At 35.9% G+C, this 21,683-nt stretch overlaps 1 protein-coding gene across 1 annotated transcript in view; it reads left to right on the top strand.

The window, feature by feature from the left end:
- Window positions 1-21,451, top strand: part of LOC123873611 (synaptotagmin-15-like) — a 61,177-nt gene extending 39,726 nt beyond the window's left edge. The window contains exons 6-13 of the mRNA XM_045918531.1: window positions 11,370-11,458; window positions 12,873-12,997; window positions 14,890-14,983; window positions 15,918-16,085; window positions 18,160-18,267; window positions 18,653-18,869; window positions 19,929-20,093; window positions 20,396-21,451. Of these exons, the coding sequence (XP_045774487.1) occupies window positions 11,370-11,458; window positions 12,873-12,997; window positions 14,890-14,983; window positions 15,918-16,085; window positions 18,160-18,267; window positions 18,653-18,869; window positions 19,929-20,056 (929 nt within the window). The 3' untranslated portion in view covers window positions 20,057-20,093; window positions 20,396-21,451. The remainder of the gene's footprint in view (window positions 1-11,369; window positions 11,459-12,872; window positions 12,998-14,889; window positions 14,984-15,917; window positions 16,086-18,159; window positions 18,268-18,652; window positions 18,870-19,928; window positions 20,094-20,395) is intronic.
- The last annotated feature ends 232 nt before the right edge of the window (window positions 21,452-21,683 follow it).

The raw sequence follows: 21,683 nt of genomic DNA, 5'->3' as shown, positions 1-21,683 counted from the left end.
GCTTCAGGCCACGCAAGACCAGGGGTCCAGCAGTGGAAAATGATGAAATTATTGTTCGTTATTCACACGAAATTGTAGATGAAATAATGACCTTTACTAAGTTTATCTTTTTCAATCATGTAAATATCAAGTAGACACGTTAAGTTTTTCAAAACAAAAGTTACCCAGATTTTATATATTATTCCACGTTCTTACGATTTATATTACGATGAAAAAGTTAATAAAAACAGTAGATACTACGTGAATCTACGTAAATGCTATCGGAGAAAAAGATCAAATAGGTATTTACTACTAATATTATCTTTTATCCATTTCACGTAAACCCGATTTAGTATCTAAAATATACTCTGTTATTTTTTCTGCAAATTATAACTAGATACATTTTAGCTTTTGCAATTTTCCATATTTTTCTGCTTCACTGGATTTTGCCTTTGATTGCGACGTCTGCGTGGGCAGGTATAGAATTCTTTAATCTCAAGGTTTTTTTCCTGTACTTAATGATCAAAGAATTTCAGACTTTAAACCAAAATTAACAATTTTTTACCTTATAAACTAGTAACAGCGGGACTTAATCGATATGTAATTTGCTAACTACCACACCCCTCGTCACGCCCTTATTTATGAATCATGATACCGACCAAGGCTTTATACCAAACTCTTTTCAACTAATTTAAATTTATAATTTGCTGCTAAAGTCATATCGCAATTTTTTTAACCTTTTTGTACAAACTTTGTGCTCGTAGGCAAATATTTGGCTCGCTGAATGATGAATTCTTGTACAAGTGACCCGCCTTTTGCACGGAAAGGAACTATTTATTATACATTGTTTTCGTATAACTTATTATTTCATAATTATTCATAATTATTTTGCAAAATGTTTATATACTAAAGCTTTTAATTTTCTTAGATAAACCCTCTTTCTATTAGTGAAAGCCGTATGAAAATCCGTATAGTAGTTTTTGAGATCAGCCCGAACAAACACGAACTCGCGATAAGGGCCTTAAAATAATAACAGTGTTAAGTAAAATGTATTATTTTTGTCTTAACCTTAGTATATCTATCGGTTTGAGCTAGTTTGAAATTTTTATCTTAGTTATTAAGGTTTTCTCACGAGAGCCAATATTTTCCTTCGATATACTCGCAAGTGACTCATGTAAAATGTATTTTCTCTTATCTCCTCGACCTTCTTTTAAAAACAACCCTTAATCTTAGTAACTGGAGATTCGCATTTTCATGGCGACCATTTGAAATTTTTATTATTTGTTGTTACAGCGGCTGTAAAAATATAGATACATGCTGTGAAAATTTCAACTCTACCTTTTACAGTTCACGAGATAAAGCCCGCTGACAGACAAACGAACGGACAGCGGAAGCTTAATGATAGGGCCCTGTGGGCGCCCTTCGGGTACGGATCCCCAAAAATTTTTTTTTCTGTAGTCTACGAAGAGTTGTGTTTTAGGGTTATTAAGACATAGGGTTATTAGTTTATTAAGGTTTATTATACCTAATCGATGCGCGTGCACCAAGCGTGTAGTCGCTGCAACAAGTACAGGAGGCAGATTGTTATCCTTGAGATTTAGGTCGGGAAGATCTCTTCAGCATCAGTGTTGAGGAGTTAGAATCCAAAACTTACATATAAGTATGCTTGTTGTATAGCCATGTGAACGAAATTCGAAAGAAACGAAAGAGTCATCGTAAGATATACAAGTGTAAATTAAGAGGGCTCTCTCCGTCACTCGTTTCATACAATCGTAGTTCCAATTTCATTTGAATATTAAGCAACCAAAGTCCATGAAATTTTGCAGACATATTCTAGAAACTAATATCTATGTCTGTGGTTTTCCAGATTTCTGTTAAAATATTCGGTTTCAAAGTTACGCGGTCTTAAAAATTTTCATTCAAATCTTTGAGCCCCTGTAATTTTAAAACTACATATTTTTAGAAAAATCTAAAACACCACAGACACAGATATTAGTTTCTAGAATATGTCTGCAAAATTTCATGGACTTTGGTTGCTTAGTATTCAAATGAAATTGGAACTACGATTGTATGAAACGAGTGGAAACGAGTGACAGAGAGAGCCCTGTTAAGAATTTATAGCACCCCCGACAAGTGAAGGTTACAGTAACTAGAAAAGAGCTGATAACTTTCAAACGGCTGAACCGATTTTCTTGGATTATAGCTAAGAACACTCTCGATCAAGCCGCCTTTCAAACAAAAATAAACTAAATTAAAATCGGTTCATTAGTTTAGGAGCTACGATGCCACAGACAGATAGGTACACAGATACACACGTCAAACTTATAACACCCCTCTTTTAGGGTCGGGGGTTAAAAAGTATCACTATTTTCGAGTGTTTTCTACAACATTCTACATAGTTCAACTGTAATTTTTCGCATACTCAGTAAATTAGATTGTACAATGCCTTTACTAATTTTGCTCACGGCCGTAAGTTAAATCTAAGTCCCAATTAGTTGAAAAGTGCTCATTGAATATTTATAAGGTTTACGATGCGAATATTAAATTAAACCAACAAAACTTTTCTTCAGAGTACCTTTACAGCCGTCACAAAGTCAGTTTTGTTTAGATTTGGTGTTGTTATTGTCAAAATTTTCCAAGAGCTCAGGAAAACAATTATCATTGGTACTTAGGTAGTAGGTATTAAAATTAGAAATTGAAAGATTTTTGTGGTAAGTCCAGGAGGTGGATTATGAAAAAACAGTTAGGTGGCCCGAAGAAATAGGAAGTGGTGGAAAAATCGGAGGGAGGCCTTTGCCCAATCGTGGGACAGTACGGGCTAATTTAGATTAGATTAGATCAGTGTAAATAAATGTATAAAAAATATAATTTATTAGCTTTTTCCCACGAAAATAATAACCTAATTTAATAGTGGTTTATTTAACCATATTTAACATTATTTTTAACCCCCGACCCAAATAGAGGGGTGTTATAAGTTTGACATGTGTATCTGTGTATCTGTCTATGGCATCGTAGCTCCTAAACTAATGAACTGATTTTAATTTAGTTTTTTTTTTGTTCGAAAGGTGGCTTGATCGCGAGTGTTCTTAGCTATAATCCAAGAAAATCGGTTCAGCCGTTTGAAAGTTATCAGCTCTTTTCTAGTTACTGTAACCTTCACTTGTCGGGGGTGTTATAAATTTTTAATTTACACTTGTATCGTGTAATTTTAATTTATCAAAGGTCATTGAGCTTAGAATGTTATGTAACCTGATACTACGTGGTCGGTACCGAAGTTAGTTCGTGACATTCGCAGAACATCGGTAGAATAATAATTTCTGCTTATACCCTATTAGGTTTGCAATGGGCTTAAGTTTAATACCAACTCTGTGTGGTCTGGAGTTGGTATATTTGGACAGTATCACATACTAAGTAAAGTATATAAGTAATTATAAGTTACACAGGCAAACCTGGTAACGGGCCGCCATTTTTGAAGCACGCTCGCAAACAGTCGGCAACTAGAACTCTCAGGAATGCAACCTGCATTGCATCCTCACAATGTTTTCCTTCGCCGTTAAAGTAAACTATACCAACAATACTTTACCTACAAAAAAAATCAAAAAATAAGGCGAGCTTCACACTTACATTTCTAGTTTCTTTTATTATGCTCGCTCTACTTTATACATAAGGTACACGTTTTACACGTGTAGAAACCAAAAATATTTTTTATTTTTTAGTGTTGGTGGATTCCACTTGGACTTCAATAAGAAGTCCCTTGCGAAGACCATTTCAAATTAAAAAAAATCCAAATCGGTCCATGCATCTTTGAGTAATCGAGGAACACACATAAAAAATAAAAAAAAAGATTCCGACAAATTGAGAACCTCCTCCTTTTCTGAAGTCGGTTAAAAATGTGTTCGTAAGTTGCAATAGGATCCAACTTACTTAGGTATATGTATAAAGGAAAGCTTGGCGACATTCAACCCAATAACCGCACGGTGGGATTATCTGCTTCCAATTTACTTCGCTCAGTTACGTTTGCTTCCGATTCAAATTGCATGTGATCTGGGTTTCAATTCAGTGATTACGGCTAATCCCTGTACCTACTGCTAATACAGCTAAGAAAGCTGTGATAGATCAATGGTTAAGACGTCCGCTTCCTAATCGGAGGTCGGGGATCGATCGCTTTAAATTTTCGGAGTTTTAGGTATGTTTTTTAGGGTTCCGTACCTCAAAAGGAAAAGCGGAACCCTTATAAGATCACTTTGTTGTCTGTCTGTCCGTCCGTCCGTCCGTCTGTCGTGTCTGTCAAATATCACTTGCTATAACCGTGAAGAAAAACATCGTGAGGAAACCTGCACGCCTGAGAGTTCTCCATAATATTCTCAAAGGTGTGTGAAGTCTGCCAATCCGGCTGCCGGCGATGAGGTGATATGATGATGATGATGGTGAAAATATTGAAAGGTTCAATAGTTTGAAAACTTTGCCTAAGCAAACTATTTTGTAGGATTCATGGTTGTAAGCCGTTAGAGCTTTTAGCTTAGAAGGTACAACGGATGTAAATGTAGGCGGGCCGTGAACTTTCCGAGGTAAACTAATTTAATTTAACAAGATTTATTACGTCACAGAAAATCCAAATTTAATCTTGTTAACTAAAACAACATTATATAATTTGTAATCTAGGTAACAAGGTAACACAAACATTCTAGCAACTGTTTTGAAAGGACCCATCTGAAACTGTATTTACGCCACAAAACATCTATTTGTTATCAATACAAGTTAGTTTTTGATTGCGATCTCATCTGGTCACAGAACTCCTAAGAGTCTTTTCCCTAAATCTATGCATCTGGTGGTAAGCGACGATGTAGTCTAACTGCCGGTTTACCGGTTTTTTTTAAACCGATGAGATACTTATGGGTTTCTAGCCAGCATTTTATCGGGACGCCAAATTGCTTGGCAGCACGGCTTTGCCGGTAGGGTGGTAACTAGTCACAGCCGAAGCCTCCCCCCAGAGCAGACCAGAGACAATTTTCAGACATCATAAATTCTCAAATTGCTCCAGCCGGGAATTGAACTCGGGATCTGCCACTTTGTTGTGACTATGTGTTATGAGAAGAAACTTAATGGATTTTACTTATTAGAAAACTTTTTAACGTGATGTTTAAAACAACAAGAAAAGTGGAAGAGTCTAATTGAGCTTCAGAACTTTTATAGCTTTAACAAATGGATCAAAGTTGTGTCGACAACCACGTCTTGATAGCGTCACCAAACATTTTGAAATATTATTGTAGTTAGTAAAGAAACAGCTTTTTCATTGAAGCGATGTGTTCGATCCTGGGCACGCAATTTTAGGACAACGTGAAGGAAACATCTGCAACGCGAGGAAGCCTGCATACCTGACTAAGTATAATGTTCTCGAAGGTGTGTGAATATGCCAACCCATACTTGGGCAATTATTCTGACTAGACACTTTCTCAAGTTAGTGAGCCGGCCATGCATTAGGAAAATGATGATGAAAAGGTAGAGGAGTGATTACTACTCCGACATAATAATATGTACAGTGCCTGGTAACCTACACATAACAAGGCCATCCTGTCAAGATGTTTAGAAAGCCTTTGTAGTACAGAAAGGCTGTCTGACTAAGCTATTTATAGCTGTTATTCGTGTAGAAGATATCCTATTCATACGCTTGGCATAATTTTAACAAAGATCGATCTTTCTCGTATAAAAATATGTTCCATCCAGGTTCCATCACTGTTTCAAAGAACGGGCTTTTAAAAAAAAATGCTGCTGTATATGCCGCTATGAAAAATTGGGAAATGTCATTTTACTAGAGCGTGCATTGTTCTGCAAAATACCCTCAGCCTGACTTGATGTACATGGATTTCAGGGACATCCTTTTACTCTGTAAAATGTAAGTCAATATTGTCTGGAGACTTCGTCTGTGTTGGTGTTAGCTGGCGGGCGTGCTCTGCCTTTTTGGAGTGTTTTTTTTTTTTGTTAAAACTGACTGGAAAGCGCTCTAAAGGGGTGCCGTGCGTATGTCGGCGAGTGCCGGTACAGACGGGGTCCATACTTGTATATTTTAACTAACTTGTTAAAAATAACTACAAACTTGACATTGGCTAATCTTTGTAAAGCCAGAAGAGAAAGAAAAAAAATATTGTCTGCCAATCCGCATTTGGCCAGCGTGGTAACTGGAAGACTGGTAGCCAAACCCTTCCATTCTGAAAGGAGACTTGTGCTCAGTAGTGAGCCATAGGTTGTTGATGATGATGATATCAATACTTGAGGGGTTGTTCTTCCAATGATATTATGACGTATATCTGCTGTAAAAGATTCCTAAATTCTTTCCTAACCTCGCATACGTCTACTCAATTCTCTCACATCTATATATTGGTGAAATAAAATTCGTTCATTCTTTAGAACAGCAAATTGATACGACGGGCTGTACAAATTAGAACTTAGCTATTTTTAAGGTTCCGTACCTTAAAAAGAAAAACGGAACCCTAATAGGATCACATTGTTGTCTGTCTGTCTGTCTATCTGTCCGTCGTGTATGTCAAGAAACCTATAGGGTACTTCCCGTTGTCCTAGAATCATGAAATTTGGCAGGTAGGTAGGTCTTATAGCACAAGCACAGGAATAAATCTGAAAACCGCGAATTTGTGGCATCATTTAAAAAAAATTAAAATGTGTTTCAATTTTCAAAGTAAGATAACTATACCAAGTGGGGTATTAAATGAAAGGGCTTTACGTATATATTCGAAATAATATATAATTTTTTATTTATTTTTATGTATTATAGTTTTTGATTTATCGTGCAAAATGTTGGAAAAAATACCCGAGTACGGAACCCTCAGTGCGCGAGTCTGAATCGCACTTGGCCGGTTTTTTACATAATACCATGTTGGTGATAGTTGAATAACCCATACGTACTTAGTGAGTATATACTCTTATAAATTATAATATCTCTTAATAGATCTACTAATATTTCAGTAAAATTAATTATTACTTTACCCATTATAAAACATGATAATATTACAAAACTTAACTCAACATTTTAATGAAGTCAATTAAAACTGTTACCTAGCCCATAATATATTTTCGTTCAACGCCTACAAACTTAGGTGTGCAAAAGCTCTTATCCCCTACTAAATAATACTTTTAAGTAAATATAGATACTGGAAAGCTATCTCTCCTGTCTAAAGAGGGTGCAGTATTACATTAAAGACCTCTTCAAATAGTACCCTTCAATTAAAGTCCATTATTCTACACAAACTGTATATAGATTGTAGGTACATAGAATATTAATTAGTTTGCAATCCAACAATTGTTTGTTCATCATAATGAAGTTACTTAATAAATACCTAATATGATAGCTATTTCTTGACTTATCATCTTCATCAACCCATTTATTTTATTTTAGTTTTTTTTGTTTGAGATGTGGCTTGATCGAGAGTGTTCTCAGCTGTAATCCAAGAAAATCGGTTCAGCCGTTTGAAAATTATCAGCTGTTTTATAGTTACAATAACCTTCACTTGTCGGGGGTGTTATAAATTTTTAATTTACACTTGTGTAACATTCTTGTTCAATAGATCAATTTATTTTAAAAAGAAAATTCAGTATTATCTTAGGTATGAAAGATCACAGTAAAAAATACTTTTGGCTTCCAGTTTAAATCATTTTAATTTTAGGAATTTGGCTTATACACCAAAAGTTACCAAATTAATTATCTTTAAAGGAATGAACCTCTACTGAATTGGAAGGGAAAATTTAGACTTATAATTTAAATGAAGAGCCAATCAATATATACTGTATATTTTGTAGTATTATAAATGCGAAAGTGTGTCTGTCTGTCTGCTTGCTTTTCACGGCTCATCAGTTCATCCGATTTTGCCGAAATTTTGTTCAGAATTAGTTTCTATCCCGGGGATGGACATGAGCTACTTTTTTCCCCGGAAATAAAAGAGCTCCCATGGGATTTTTAGAAACTTAAACCCACGTGAAAGAAATCGCGGACCTCATCTATTTGGTACAGAAATAGCTTGCATTCTGAAGACGGGCATAGGCTACTTTTTATGCGCCATTCAACCCAGTCCGAAGAGATTATCTGCTTACAATTTACTTCGCTCAATTACATTTGCTTCCGAATCAAATTGCATGTGATCTGGGTTTCGATTCAGTGATTTTATTCATCATCTATTACTTCCCTTGGTACAGTATTTCGAACAGTGGTAAGGCATTCCGAACCAGTGTTAGATGCTCTTGACTATTCAAAAGTACTTGTAAAAGTCTAATTCAATAAAAATATTTTGAATTTGAATTTGAGTAGAGCAAACAAAGTTATCTCTATCCAATACTTTTTGAATTTATAGACTAGCGCTTGGCTGCAATCAATCCTAGTGATTATGCAGCCTAAGATGGAACTCGCATGCCCAGAAGATGTTTATTCACTCTTGGCTTGAAAGTAAGGGGAATCTGATGTCAAAAGGGCGTTCCATATCCTAGCGCATTAATTTCGAAACACGGAAGCAAATTGCTTCGGCAATTCAGTGTAAAATCACCAGTGAAATTGCGGATAGTAGATGTGATCGAATTTTCTTGTCATCCATCGAACTTTCCGACAATCGAGCCGAATCGAAATGAATACTCGCCTTAATTGGATAGCTAGAGTGACGGAAAACGGGGGTTTACTTTACATGCAAAGTCGACCGCCTAAAATGTTTGCGCACTTGAATTGACTCGAGAACAAAAGGTTTACGTGTACCATTTTAGAACAAATAGATATTTTAGAAAAAAAATTAAACAAATCATAGCTCCTGTCACCTCACACAGTGAAAGGTGAAAACTTGCTTTCCTCTCAGTGAAAATTTCACTTGTTAAAGTGTTTTATATGAATTATTCCAAAACGAAAATATAATACCGATAAACCACACATGATTACTGGTAATAAAGTTAAAGTTTTTTGTTAAAATAATAATCATTTTAAAATCTTACTTTTATTTTGTAAGCAGAAACTATGTCGGTTCCTGTCCAGAATATTAATTAATCCAGTAAAATCAGTATCAATACAAATAGTGATTATAAATCAGTATACCTATATTAATAAGTGATATAAATGTTGACGAATCAACCAGTGTAATTCCTAGTGTGCTGTAAATTATAGTAAGAGCAATTTAAGAACAATGAATATACCAGTGTGATTGTACTACTTTGCTCTTTTCATTGAATTTGTAAATTCATTAAAGTTCCATAATAAGAACACTTTTTTGTTTTGGTTGTAATAATTGCAATGATCAACATAATACTTCATGGTGAATGGTTAAATCAGTTATAAACTTAGCTTTAATTTAACAATTAATCAGGTCGATATTAATTATATGAGTATTTCCGCTGCATGTAAATAAGATTGTGTAGACAGATAATAAATAATGTGAAGTTTGTAGAAATTGAATAACAGTTTTAATTGATTGCCACTTACTTTATTCATCAATGTTGAAGTCTTATACATGGCTACCGAGTACAAAAGAAATACAAAAAATCTTTTTACTTATTTCAAAAATGTAAAAAGGTATAAGTGTTCTGTGATCTCTGACGCGGATCTATAATGATTCAATTAATATTATTATTTTCTAATGCAGATTACACACCATTGAGGAATGTAGGAGGATTTGTTCTGTGCATTCCATCGATTGGTAGATATATCGTCTAATTTGCATAAGGCTTGATTATGCAAATTCGATTGAGTGAGAAACTGCTGATTGAATCAAGCTTCATTTGATGGTGCAGTGTAGTGTAATTAATTTTATCTTCGTACCATTAATTAACTCTAATTTGGTTTAATATGATTATTTTAGTGGGATTCCATGGGATTTGTATTGTTCATCATCATCATTATCAACCGATAGTCCACTGCTGGACATGGGTCTCGTGTTGGACTTTCACACGCAACGGTCTAGCGCTGCCAGAATTTACCAGTTACCTGCGACTTGTTTGGTGTCGTCAGTCCACTTAATGGCGGGTCTTTCAACGTTGTGCTTTCCGGTGCGAGGGCACCATTCTAACACGTTGGGACCCCAACACGTAACGTTTATCGGGTTTTCGATCTAAGTGCCCTGCACATTGCCACTTCAGCTTCACAACTTGTTGAGCTATGTCGGTTACTCTAGTTCTCCTACGGATCTCCTCATTTCTGATTGCGCTGCACTATGAACTCTTATTTAGTACTACTTCGTCCGCGTGGATTTAGGTACTTAAAGATCCCGTGGGAAATGTTTCCCACGGGATTCCCAAGCTACCTCGGTACCAAACATACAAATCGGTTAAGCGGATGGGTTTTTAGGAATCCCGTGGGAACTCTTTGATTTTCCGGGATAAAAAGTAGCCTATGTCTGTCCCCGGGATATAAGCTAACCCTGTACCAAATTTCGTCAGAATTGGTTAAACTGTTGGGCCGTGAAAAGGTAGCAGACAGACACACTTTCGCATTTATAATATTAGTATGGATATGATATTTTGTACTATTTCTTAGATAATATCTATACTTGTAGTACAAGTTGTTTGAAGACGTCATGTTTTTCGTTTATAATACCTGCTATTTAGTGAACTTGAGCTTAGCCCTGAGGCTGTAGACTGTAAGCTCGCAGATTATAGATAATTATACAAAGCTTATTTTCGTTGTAAGGTAGGTATTCAAGTTGCAAATAATACCTCGGCTCATCATTAAACATAATTTAGGTAGAGATGGTGGAAATACAGGTCCTACTTTCCACTTTGATGTAATTATGTGACAGCATACGTAAATTTAGAATTGGAACGTTGAAAATTCAGCTTAGATAATATTTTTGACTTTATCTTGAGGTAGGTAACTTGTAACTTCAACGAATCATGGTCGCGGTGCGAACTGAAATCTTGAAAAGTCTTAGGTTTGAACCTCACGCGTTACACCGAGCTTAAACTTTATTGTCGTACCTACTCTTAGTACAACAGCATTTAGACTAGCTAACAATAATCATTAACAGGGCTCTCTCCGTCACTTACTCCATACAATCGTAGTTCCAATTTCATTTGAATACTAAGCAACCAAAGTCCATGTGCAGACATATTCTAGAAACAAATATCTGTGCCTGTGGTGTTTTAGATTTTTCTAAAAATAAATAGTTTTAAAATTACAGGGGCTCAAAGATTTGTATGTGAATTTTTAAGACCGCGTTACTTTGAAACCGTATATTTTAACGGAAATCTGGAAAACCACAGGCATAGATAGATATTAGTTCCCGGTACGTTTATAAAAAATTCCATTGGGTATAATTGGTTAGTATTCAAATGAGAGACGTACTACGTTTGTATGGAGCGAGTGACGGAGAGAGCCCTCCAGGATGAAAATTAACGAAGTTCTTTCTTTGCAGCGAACACTACGGACCTTGGCGTATTGGATCCTTCGCTGTATAAAGCTGACTGTCTCGTTGAAGACCAGCTGTGGCCAGAGGGGCATGTCGTGAGTGACGATCTTAAATAAATAACTATTCCACATAGATACTTGGATAGACAAAGCGTAAAGGAAAGTTACTAAAGCAACTTCTAAAAATTGAAATTCAAGAAATGGTATGCATACCTGAGTAGCATAAAATTGCTTCAACACCCTTAGGTTGCATATCGCTTGCACGTTATAAAACTAATAAGATATATTTTCGCTTAGAATACTATCATCATAATATTGCCTTCAGAAAAGTCTTACAGAAATTTTGATTTACTGGAAGTTTTTATCGGAAAATATGGCAACGCAATATTATGATCGAGCACACATGATAATATAAAGGTCACAGCTACCTTTTGGATAAATATTAGAATGTTTTTTTCTTTATTTTATTTCAAACGTTAATTTTCAGAGGTGTTCGTATAACACGCTTGCGGGAGTCTGTCAAACGCTAAACGAATGTTCATTCCATTGAAACAAAACGATTTCAATAAAACTTCGTTTCCCATTTAGTGCATAGCTCCTTGTAAATAAAACTACACCCCTCGTCAATTTCGTATTCAATTGAACAAGTGAAAATAGATTTATTTTGGGTACTTCAAACTTTAACAATGTAAATTTTACGGCACATTAAGGGCACTCAAAACTTTTATTAGTCCCTGAACATTATTTGTTACTATTAGTTTAGCCGCATTAGCAGAGTTAGGTACCTACACAATACACATAACTATCTGGCTCTCGTACTTTATATACCTACTAGGGGATGCCCGCGGCTTCGCCCGCGTGATTTTCGATTTTTTTAAATCCCATGGGAACTCTTTGATTTTCCGGGATAAAAAGTAGCCTATGTCCTTCCCCGGGATGTATTCCAAGTCGGTACCAAATTTCATTAAAATCGGTTCAGCGGTTGGGCCGTGAAAACGTAACAGACAGACAGACACAATTACGCATTTATAATATTAGTATGGATTATGTTTGACGAAATTTCAAAAGTCCAAGCTCAAGTAGGTGTTCCAAAGAACTATAGAACCTACGAATAACCATTGTAGAACGCACCATACCTACACTTAAAAAATAGCACGCTGCGTCAGGAGGTCTGCTAAGCGCTGCTGTGCTTTTCGGTGCAAGGTCACCATTCCAGAACCTTGGGAGCCCAATATCTATCGGTTTTTGGAACTATGTACCCATTGCCACATCAGCGTTGCAATCCGTTGTGCTATGTTGGTTCTGGTTCTCCTACGGATCTCCTCATTTCTGATATCACATAAAGAAACTTCAAGGCGCTATGCTTGGAGTTGCTCTACGTGCTCTAATCAGGAGTCTCTTCATCGCTTCGGAAACTATACCAGTATTTTACTATCCAGTATTATACTATACCAGTATTTTACTATACCAGTATTTTTCGGTACTATACCAGTATTTTATTTATTACAAGGGTCGCGTGTGGTTCACTCTGAAGTACGAATCTGGGACCGAGCGACTCCAGGTGCATATATTGAAGGTGAAACATCTACCCTCACGTACCCCGGCACTGGCGAATGCGTGCGACCCATACATAAAGTGAGTATCTAATCTAGTGTAAGTTAGTAAAAAATTAATTATTCACAAAACATCTCGGGGTTTGGACCTTATGTAGCCAACTTAGACACCCTTTTTAAAAATTTATGTAAAGCAGACCGAATTATGAATAGTAATTGTTACGCAAATAAAAAAATAATGAAGTAAAGCAACACCAAGTACTTAATTAGCCTTAAATAACGATAGCTACAAAAATAATTCAAAAATATTTTAGCGTTGGGAAAAAGAGTATCAATTATTTTGGCTGTGAGCTAAATGGTTTTTCAATTTTAAAAAACACCTCCTTTTGCAAATCTATTTTACTAAGTAAGCAGGTACTGGTACAGCTCATGAAACTATTTTCCACATTTTGTAGTAGTTTGTAGAAGTGTTTTCACATTTTGCAATAAAGTTCAAATGGAAGAACTCGCTTGAAAAACTCTCTAAACTAACCCGAGAAAAAACTTTAAACCTGTGTAATAAACCTTTTTATATTTACTTAATTAGATTTTTCGCGTCACTTTATCCACGTGGAATTAGCTAGATTAAAGCGCCGGCCACACAGGTCGCGTATGCGTCTCGTAAGCGTACATGTAGCGCGTACCACTGCGTTATAATGTATGGAACTGTATGAGACATGGCATACCGCTTGCGTAGCGTAAACGTTCGCGTAGACGCAATGCGTGCAGTTAAGTCTACACGCGCGTAGTGATGCGCGTGAATCATTACGCGCATTACGTATGGAATCACGCACGTCACAACGCGCGTGTCACGTGTATGTGCTTGGTGTGAATCGGCTTTTAATCAAAGTCCCGTTGGAATTTTTCAAAATCTATTCTTATCATTATCCTAACATAGTTAAATGCAAATCCTCACAATTCTTAAGACAGTGGCTGATGCCCGCGACTTTGTCTGCTTGGATTTGAGTTTTAAAAATCCCTCTTTAACGTACGAACTCTTTAGTATTTTCCAAGAAAAAGTAGCCTATGTCTGTCCCCGTGGCTTAATTTAACTCTTTACCAAATTTCATCAAAACCAATTTCACTGTTACATAAAAAGCTAGCAGACAGACAGATAGACAGAGACACTTTCTTATTTATAATATTAAGTATGGGTTTTCAATTAAAAATTTAAATACGACGTCAATGTGTAGGAATAACGACAAGAATATGCAACATTACAGGTCACTGTGTAGAACGTTGTTACCGGAAATTTTAGCATAATTAAATAAGCTTCAGCTTGAGAGTATTGTTGTTTATTGAGCGTGTCGCAATCAAGAACGCTATTTACTTGAAGCTACGTGGTGCTTCAGAGCGTGAGACAACGGGAAGTGAAAAGATACTACAGGGCCATTAGAGGGCCGACTTCATTAATCAAATTGAAACCGTTTTAATCTCAAAAGGACCTGTGGGCAAAATTAGTTACATTATTATTACTGTAGAAAAATTTAATAGGCTTTAGAAACCTGCGGTGTAATTTTGTAAACATAAAAATGGATAATTTTGTGTTTTAAACCAGATAAAAAAAAAAAGATATGTCACGTGGAAAATATTGAAAACCAATAGAATAAACATTCTGTTGTTGAGTCATTATTATTGGTTAATACTTAGATGATCCCCACGATTTTCTGCGTGAATTTAGGGTTTTTAAAAATCTCAAAGAAACTCTTCGATTTTTTAAAGATAAAAAGTAGCCAATATCCGTAAACAGGATGCAAGCTATCTCTGTACCAAATTTCATCAAAATCGGTTAAACGGATGGGCCGTGAAAACTGAAAAGCTAGCAGACGGACAGACACTTTTGCATTTGTAATATTATAAAGAAGATTGGATAAATAGTAGTAATAGCAATAATGTAATTGTACCTACTTTAAAACTTTTTTGTCTATTGGGCAGGATCCAGTTAATGCCTGACGAAAGAAGAGTGCTCCAAACGAAACAAAAGAAGAAAACCTGCAACCCGTTCTATGACGAGACATTTGTGTATCAAGTAAGTGCAAAAAATCAGGATTTTCTTATTTTCTTTTCATCCTAAAGGGCTCTATCCAACAAACATCATTGTTTTTTATTTCAAGATAGGCTTGCGCTTGACGAAAATCGTGTTAATAAAAAGCAATGATAAGATCTAAGTTGGAGCGCGGTTGCCTAGAAAATGCCTATTGGCTTCTTATCTTGAAGGTATTTAAGTTATAGGTAACGAGTAGCAGAAAACACCGGAAAGACATTCCACATAATAATAAAATTAATAGCTTTTAAGTACAAAAAAAGTTGAAAAAAAGACAGCTAGGATTAAATAAAAGTGCCTCAATAGCTCAATGCGCGGACTGAAATCCGAAAAGTCGACGATTTTTTTAGTTAAAGTTAATACATACGTAAAAGCAGCGCGATGCCTATTACTTTTGCTTTTTTCTTGTTTAAAATTGAAATTTTATTTCCTAGCACAATATAACATTCAGTGACCTTTTACATAATTATATAAAACCAGAGGTGCATTCCGAAGTAGGTAAGTTGTTGTTTAGCTTCAGCTTTCAGCGTTAAAGTTTAACATCTGTTTTAATTGAAATATGAAAACTTTATAGGTACACGTGTTTTTGAGATTATAAACCTACTTTTGTTTAATTATTGTATTTTATCTGAACAGTAGACGATATATGTATAATATTCGACGTATTTTCTACCTTGTTAGCTTCTTAACATTGGAATCCTTATTATTTTATTTTTCCCCTCCAACTAGTCTAGAGTTTGTGCTTCTACTTAACATAAAAGTAAGTAAATGGAAATTGGATCGTCAAATTTCAGTTCGCTTATTCTAAGCCATTAAGCTATTGGACTATTAGGTACGGCTTGGTTTTGCCTAACAAAGAAGATTAATTATAATGTGTGTAATTTTCCTACATTTCTTATTCAATGACGTGATTTAACAGATTCCGCCTGGAAAATTAGAGACACTAACTCTCAAATTATCAGTACTGGACATAGGCAGAGTTGGAAAGAACAAGCAACTTATTGGCCACATCATCTTGCCGCTAAGTGAACTGGAAGGGATAGCACCGGATGAGGAGCCCCAACTTTACAAATTGGATATTGAAAAGGTACAGAACTTCCCAAGATTTCTCATTCATAGGAGTCGAAAGACCACGGAGAAAAATGTGGGACGCAAAAGTTATAAGATAATTAAAAGGTTCTTTGCGCATTATTGGATAGCCTGCAGAAATTATTACTATTTTCGTGTTTATTAATAAAGGCTAGGACACACAAAACGCGTGATTGAACTGTGTCCAACGTACTTTGTTAGAAGTTTATAGTATAAAAAATCTTATGCACTAGCTGACAAGCCCCATCTTCGCTCAAGTGGATTTGTTTTTGGTGGTCGTGGAATTTTCAAAAATCCTGAGGCATATATTTCTTTATTTTTAACTGAAAGAACAAATATAAATTTTCTTAGATATAACTCAAGACATTACGGACTTCAGACAAACTTCAACTCTTTTTTATAACCTTTGGGGAATTTCAAGAATTCATGAAAGAGGTATTCTTTCACTTATAGCCAAAATCCCAAATACCAGTTTTCAAAGATGTAGCTTAAAAATGACAAACTTTCTACCTTTTCTATAAAGAGTATAATAATATACAGGGAACTTATTATCAACCCCCAAAAATCCCTTTCTGATTTAGCGCCTACATACCTAAGTAACGGTAAAGTAACGGTTTAGGCTGTGCAATGATGGATCAGTCATTGGGTCAGGACATGTTTCTTTATAAGTAGGCAGAAGATTCAAAATTTTGAAGTATTTCTGTGCGACGAGCTTCATACATTTCGTTGTACTTTGAATAGTTAACACATTTAAGGCCGATTCACACCAAGCACGTACACGTGACCGCGCGTAGTGACGCGCGTGATTCCGTAGACATAACTGCTCGCATTACGTCTACGCGAACGTTCACGCCTCGCAAGCGGTATGCCATGTCTCATACAGTTCCATACATTACAACGCAATGGTACGCGCTACGTCTACGCTTACGCAACGCTCACGCAGCCTGTGTGAACGAGCTGTTAGTCTTCTGCCTAACCGCAAGTCGCGGCGCTCGCGTCATTCTGTACGTGTCCCAACTTCAAAACATTGTTTATTAATAAACTACTTCAATACAGTAAAGTAAAATAAAAATCTCGACGAGACAGCAAAATTCCACGAATGAAGATTAAAACGAATTATTTATGAGAACCCCGACTGCACAGTGTAGTAGCCTGTAAAAACTAATTAAATTTCAGTGCTAAAGAGTTTCCTCAGCGGTGACTCACAAAAGAAAAACCGTATGGTGTAAACCAATCAACACCTACGACTCTTTAGCATAATTAAGTTATGCAGCATCGGCGCAGTTGGGATCCTTTTCATTTAATAAATAATTTCTGTTTCAAGGTATTTTTTTCTTTTGATGTTTTCGCAAACCGTAAATATTTTCCATTAGTTCTTTTTCCTTTCGAGTACCTAATTTTTGTAAATCTGGAGGTGGGCGTTAACAACTGCAACACAGTTTTGAAACTAATGCAGTTGTTATCGTACTTTATTGTTAACAGGGCTCTCTCCGTCACTCGTTTCTGCTCGTTTCATACAATCGTAGTTCCAATTTCATTTGAATATTAAGCAACCAATGTCCATGAAATTTTGCAGACATATTCTAGAAACTAATATCTGTGTCTGTGGTGTTTTAGATTTTTCTAAAAATATGTAGTTTTAAAATTACAGGGGCTTAAAGATTTGTATGAAAATTTTTAAGACCGCGTAACTTTGAAACCGAATATTCTAAAAGAAATCTGGAAAACCTCAGACATAGATATTAGTTTCTAGAATATGTCTGCAAAATTTCATGGACTTTGGTTGCTTAATATTCAAATGAAATTGGATCTACGATTGTATGAAACAACTCACGGAGAGAGCCCTCTTAAGGATTTGTAAAGAGCTCTAAATAAAGATTTTTTCATTTTTCATTTTCATTTTCATTAAACTGTTAAAAAGACCTCTGAATAATTTCGAAAATCATTCTGATGCAGTTGGTTCAAAACTAGGAGAAAATTAACGATACTCGTTAAAGTGGGTTACTAAGAACTAGTTAGGGGAACAATTAGAGTAATTAGACAAATTTAATTGTTCCATAATTTGTTCGTAGGAGGTGCAGGATCCGATGTCGGATCTAGGTGAAGTTCTAGTATCGCTGCTGTACAATGAAAATCTACATCGGCTCACTGTAACGGTCATAGAAGCACGGAATCTAAAGGTAACCAGAGTAATATTACGACTAATAAAGCTTTTGCTTTACATTTGTTTATTTTTGTAAACTAAATTGTCTGCTATTGCAAGTAGGTGATTTTTTATAGAAAATTCTGCGAAAGGAAATTTAAATCTTAGTAGTACTAGTAGCTTAGTTCATTTTGTTGCACATAAGAAAGAGTACTTACTTAATATATTGATAAATCCTGACAAGATCTGCTGAGTCTCTAGGGCTTTTCTCAGTAGATTTGCTTTTCCAATTGAAGTAGAATCACTACAAATGGAAAGATCCGTCGTTTCAAATGAGTCTGTGAATTAACTAGTTATAATTAGTAAGTATATAAAGTACATAGTCAAAAATAAGCTGACGAGCCTCAATTTATCTTCTATAGCTGGATCCTTCGTCAAGTAGAAAGGAGCTTGTAGCAAGAGTAACCCAAGAGCGGGCATGTCGGGGTGTTCGAGCACGTAGAACTGCTGCGGTGGAAGTGACAGAGGAAGGCACTGCTCAAATATCCGAATGCTTCAACTTCAGACTGCGAGCTGACGAACTTCACACCACTAGTGTCACTGTACAGGCTCTGCAACCACACTCCGTTTATGCCAAAGGTAGATATTTAAATGTGGATGTAACACCAGACGGTGTGTAGTGTGACCATTAGGCTGTCACCTAGTAGCCTAGTAGTAAAGAAGTCAGCCTCCTATTCGGGAGGTCAGGTGTTCGACCCTGGGCCCCACTTCGGAATTATGTGCGTTTCAAACAATTAAATAGTAAGGTTACACTATTATCTCTGGTTTAAAACTATTTTGATGCAGGTCCGCAAAGCGGGTCAATTATGCCCGATTACCCCGAAATCCATCATATCACATCGTTGAACAAGTAATTTTATTGCAATTTTTATTTACGACGCTCTGCTTGCATCCGCAAAAGTGCTCCTTAAGTACATTATTTTTCTTTATGATGGCAATCATATCTCTGCGTTTGCGAAACATTTTTAATCTCCTACAAAGGAAAACCAGAACTTTCTACTTTAAAAAATGTAATTTTATTTTCTTGACGCCAAAAATTTAGAATTTTGTTGTAGGTACTAACTTTTGTTGAATTGCGTTTCAATAGTATATATTATTATAACCGGAACCACGAGGCTCACAGGGCACTAAAAATAAAATTATGGTGGCTGCTTTCAACACACGTACCTATTCAGGATTTAACCTTTACTTTTTAAACTTTTAAATTAAAAACTTTTCTTTTTTTTTCCACAAATTTATGTACGCCAGACGAACCAATATTAAATTACTTACGGTATGAAAAATTTATTTTGCTATCGACTCCATCAGATTTACGTACCGCACGTCACCTTACCTAAGGAATTTTACCCTTACCGCCTGGTCCACTTCGATCACCCGGTCTGCCAGATATTTTTTCTACGCACATGCAATCCCTTTGATGACGTTCCCACTAGATTTCAACATGGGGCTATTTAAGGGGCAGATAAACAAATGCCGGAGGGGAAAAGGCCGGCCATTCCTCTGATGCTGCAAAATTGTGTTCATGGATGGCAGTAATCACTTAACATCGGGTGACCAATCTGCTCGTTTCCACGCTATTTTTATTTTAAAAAACGTTGGTAAAGCTAACTTCTCATTTAATAGTGATATTCTTTTCAGATCGCCTTGTGGGCAAGTTCGTTCTAGGATCATACATGTTCGCCAGAGGGCGAGCGTTACAACATTGGAACTCTGCTATCTCGAGCCCCATGGAGCAAGTACAACAATGGCACCCACTGACAAACTAAACCGATCATGCCAAATGTATAACCGATTGCCTTAGATGTAAGTTTTAAAACCCATTCGTATGCCTCACGTAGACGAGCGAATGTACAGTCAAAGGCCATAAGTCGTTAAGCACCTTAATGATCATATTCGCGTGGCACAGTTATGCATATTATGCGTTAAGTGTGTATGGCGTGTTTATAGAAAAAGGGCGTAAGTGCGATAGGTGCGAGATGTAATTGTTTCGCGGAATTGCTACTCGAATTCTGAGGCCGACCGTACCTAATAACCATGTCCACTTTAAGATTTTTTAAACTTCCTACCTAGAACATTTATTAAGTGAAAATAGTTATCGTTAGAAGGCTTGAAAAAGAACGGAAATCAAAAGAAGAGAAATCGAAAGAAGTTATCCATTCTTAGTATGACGAAAGAAAAATAAAATTTGTACAGCAAAATACAACATGCAATGTATTTTGTGCACTGTCCATAAAAAAATCATGTATCTCATACAGTTCTGTCAGGATTTCGTTTGTACTTGGTAATTTGTTTATAATTATGTTTTCAGAGAAACTGTCTGTAGGTTACCGCAAAGTAAAACGCTGTATTCATTTCTAAAGGTCGTACATTATGAAATTAGTTTCATAGGAATACGTATCTTAACAGGATAACTTTAAGGTCAAGATTCCCGTTCTTCTACGTGAGGTACATACTACTTATTAGTCGACTACGTGACGGACAACTAGGTGCTCTAATTGCCAGCTCGCTGCCCTTTAGGCATGCCTTAAGGCTTTCCACCCTCGTCAGTTTATACTAAATGCACAGGCAGGCAGCCAAGAGAGACCTGATTAAATATTCAAATGACAGAAACACTTACTTTATCCTTGCTCCACTCAAAGTTAACATAAGGCTTGTACTACGAGAAATTAAAACTATTGAACAACACGAATTTGAACCTTTCGAATTTTTAAATGAATAAACGTGATCTTTATTTTATTGAGATGATCCATTTTACTTTACAAACTGTATATTGATCAAGTATAAATATCATTAGTTATTATAAGTATACTATCTATGCGATGTATTTTTAAATTTTATCATATTAAAATATAGCTTTTCTATGACTTAGTTGTCCGCTGAAGTCAACGCACAACCGATATAATACGATATAATACAGATATTTAATTATTTATTTATCAATATTGTAGAAATAGGTAGTTCCTTAATCCTTATAACACTTCCCTGTACAAAACATAATGTATCTTAACACATGATAATTGTGATTAACGAAACCTATTGTCAACAAAAATATTTATATTTAACTAGAGGATGCCCGCGGCTTCGTTCGCGTGGACTTCGGTTTTTTTAAATCCCGTAGGAAGTCTTCTATTTTCCGGGATAAAAAGAAGCCTATGGCCTTCCCCGGGATGTAACACAAGTCTGTACCAAATTTCATTAAAATCGGTTCAGTGGTTGGGCCGTGAAAACGTAGCAGACAGACAGACAGACAGACAGGCAGACAGACAGAAAGTCAGACAGACAGACACACTTTCGCATTTATAATATTATAGTATGGATTTAATTTCAAGTGATTGTGTCTTCCGCAGAGATCATAAAAATTGCTGAATGTAGGGTAGGTACCTACTAAATTAA

Source organism: Maniola jurtina, chromosome 17, assembly GCF_905333055.1.
Source record: "Maniola jurtina chromosome 17, ilManJurt1.1, whole genome shotgun sequence".
NCBI lineage: Eukaryota > Metazoa > Arthropoda > Insecta > Lepidoptera > Nymphalidae > Maniola > Maniola jurtina.
The sequence above is the reverse complement of the archived record's forward strand: the minus strand, read 5'-3'. Positions and strand labels throughout refer to the sequence as shown.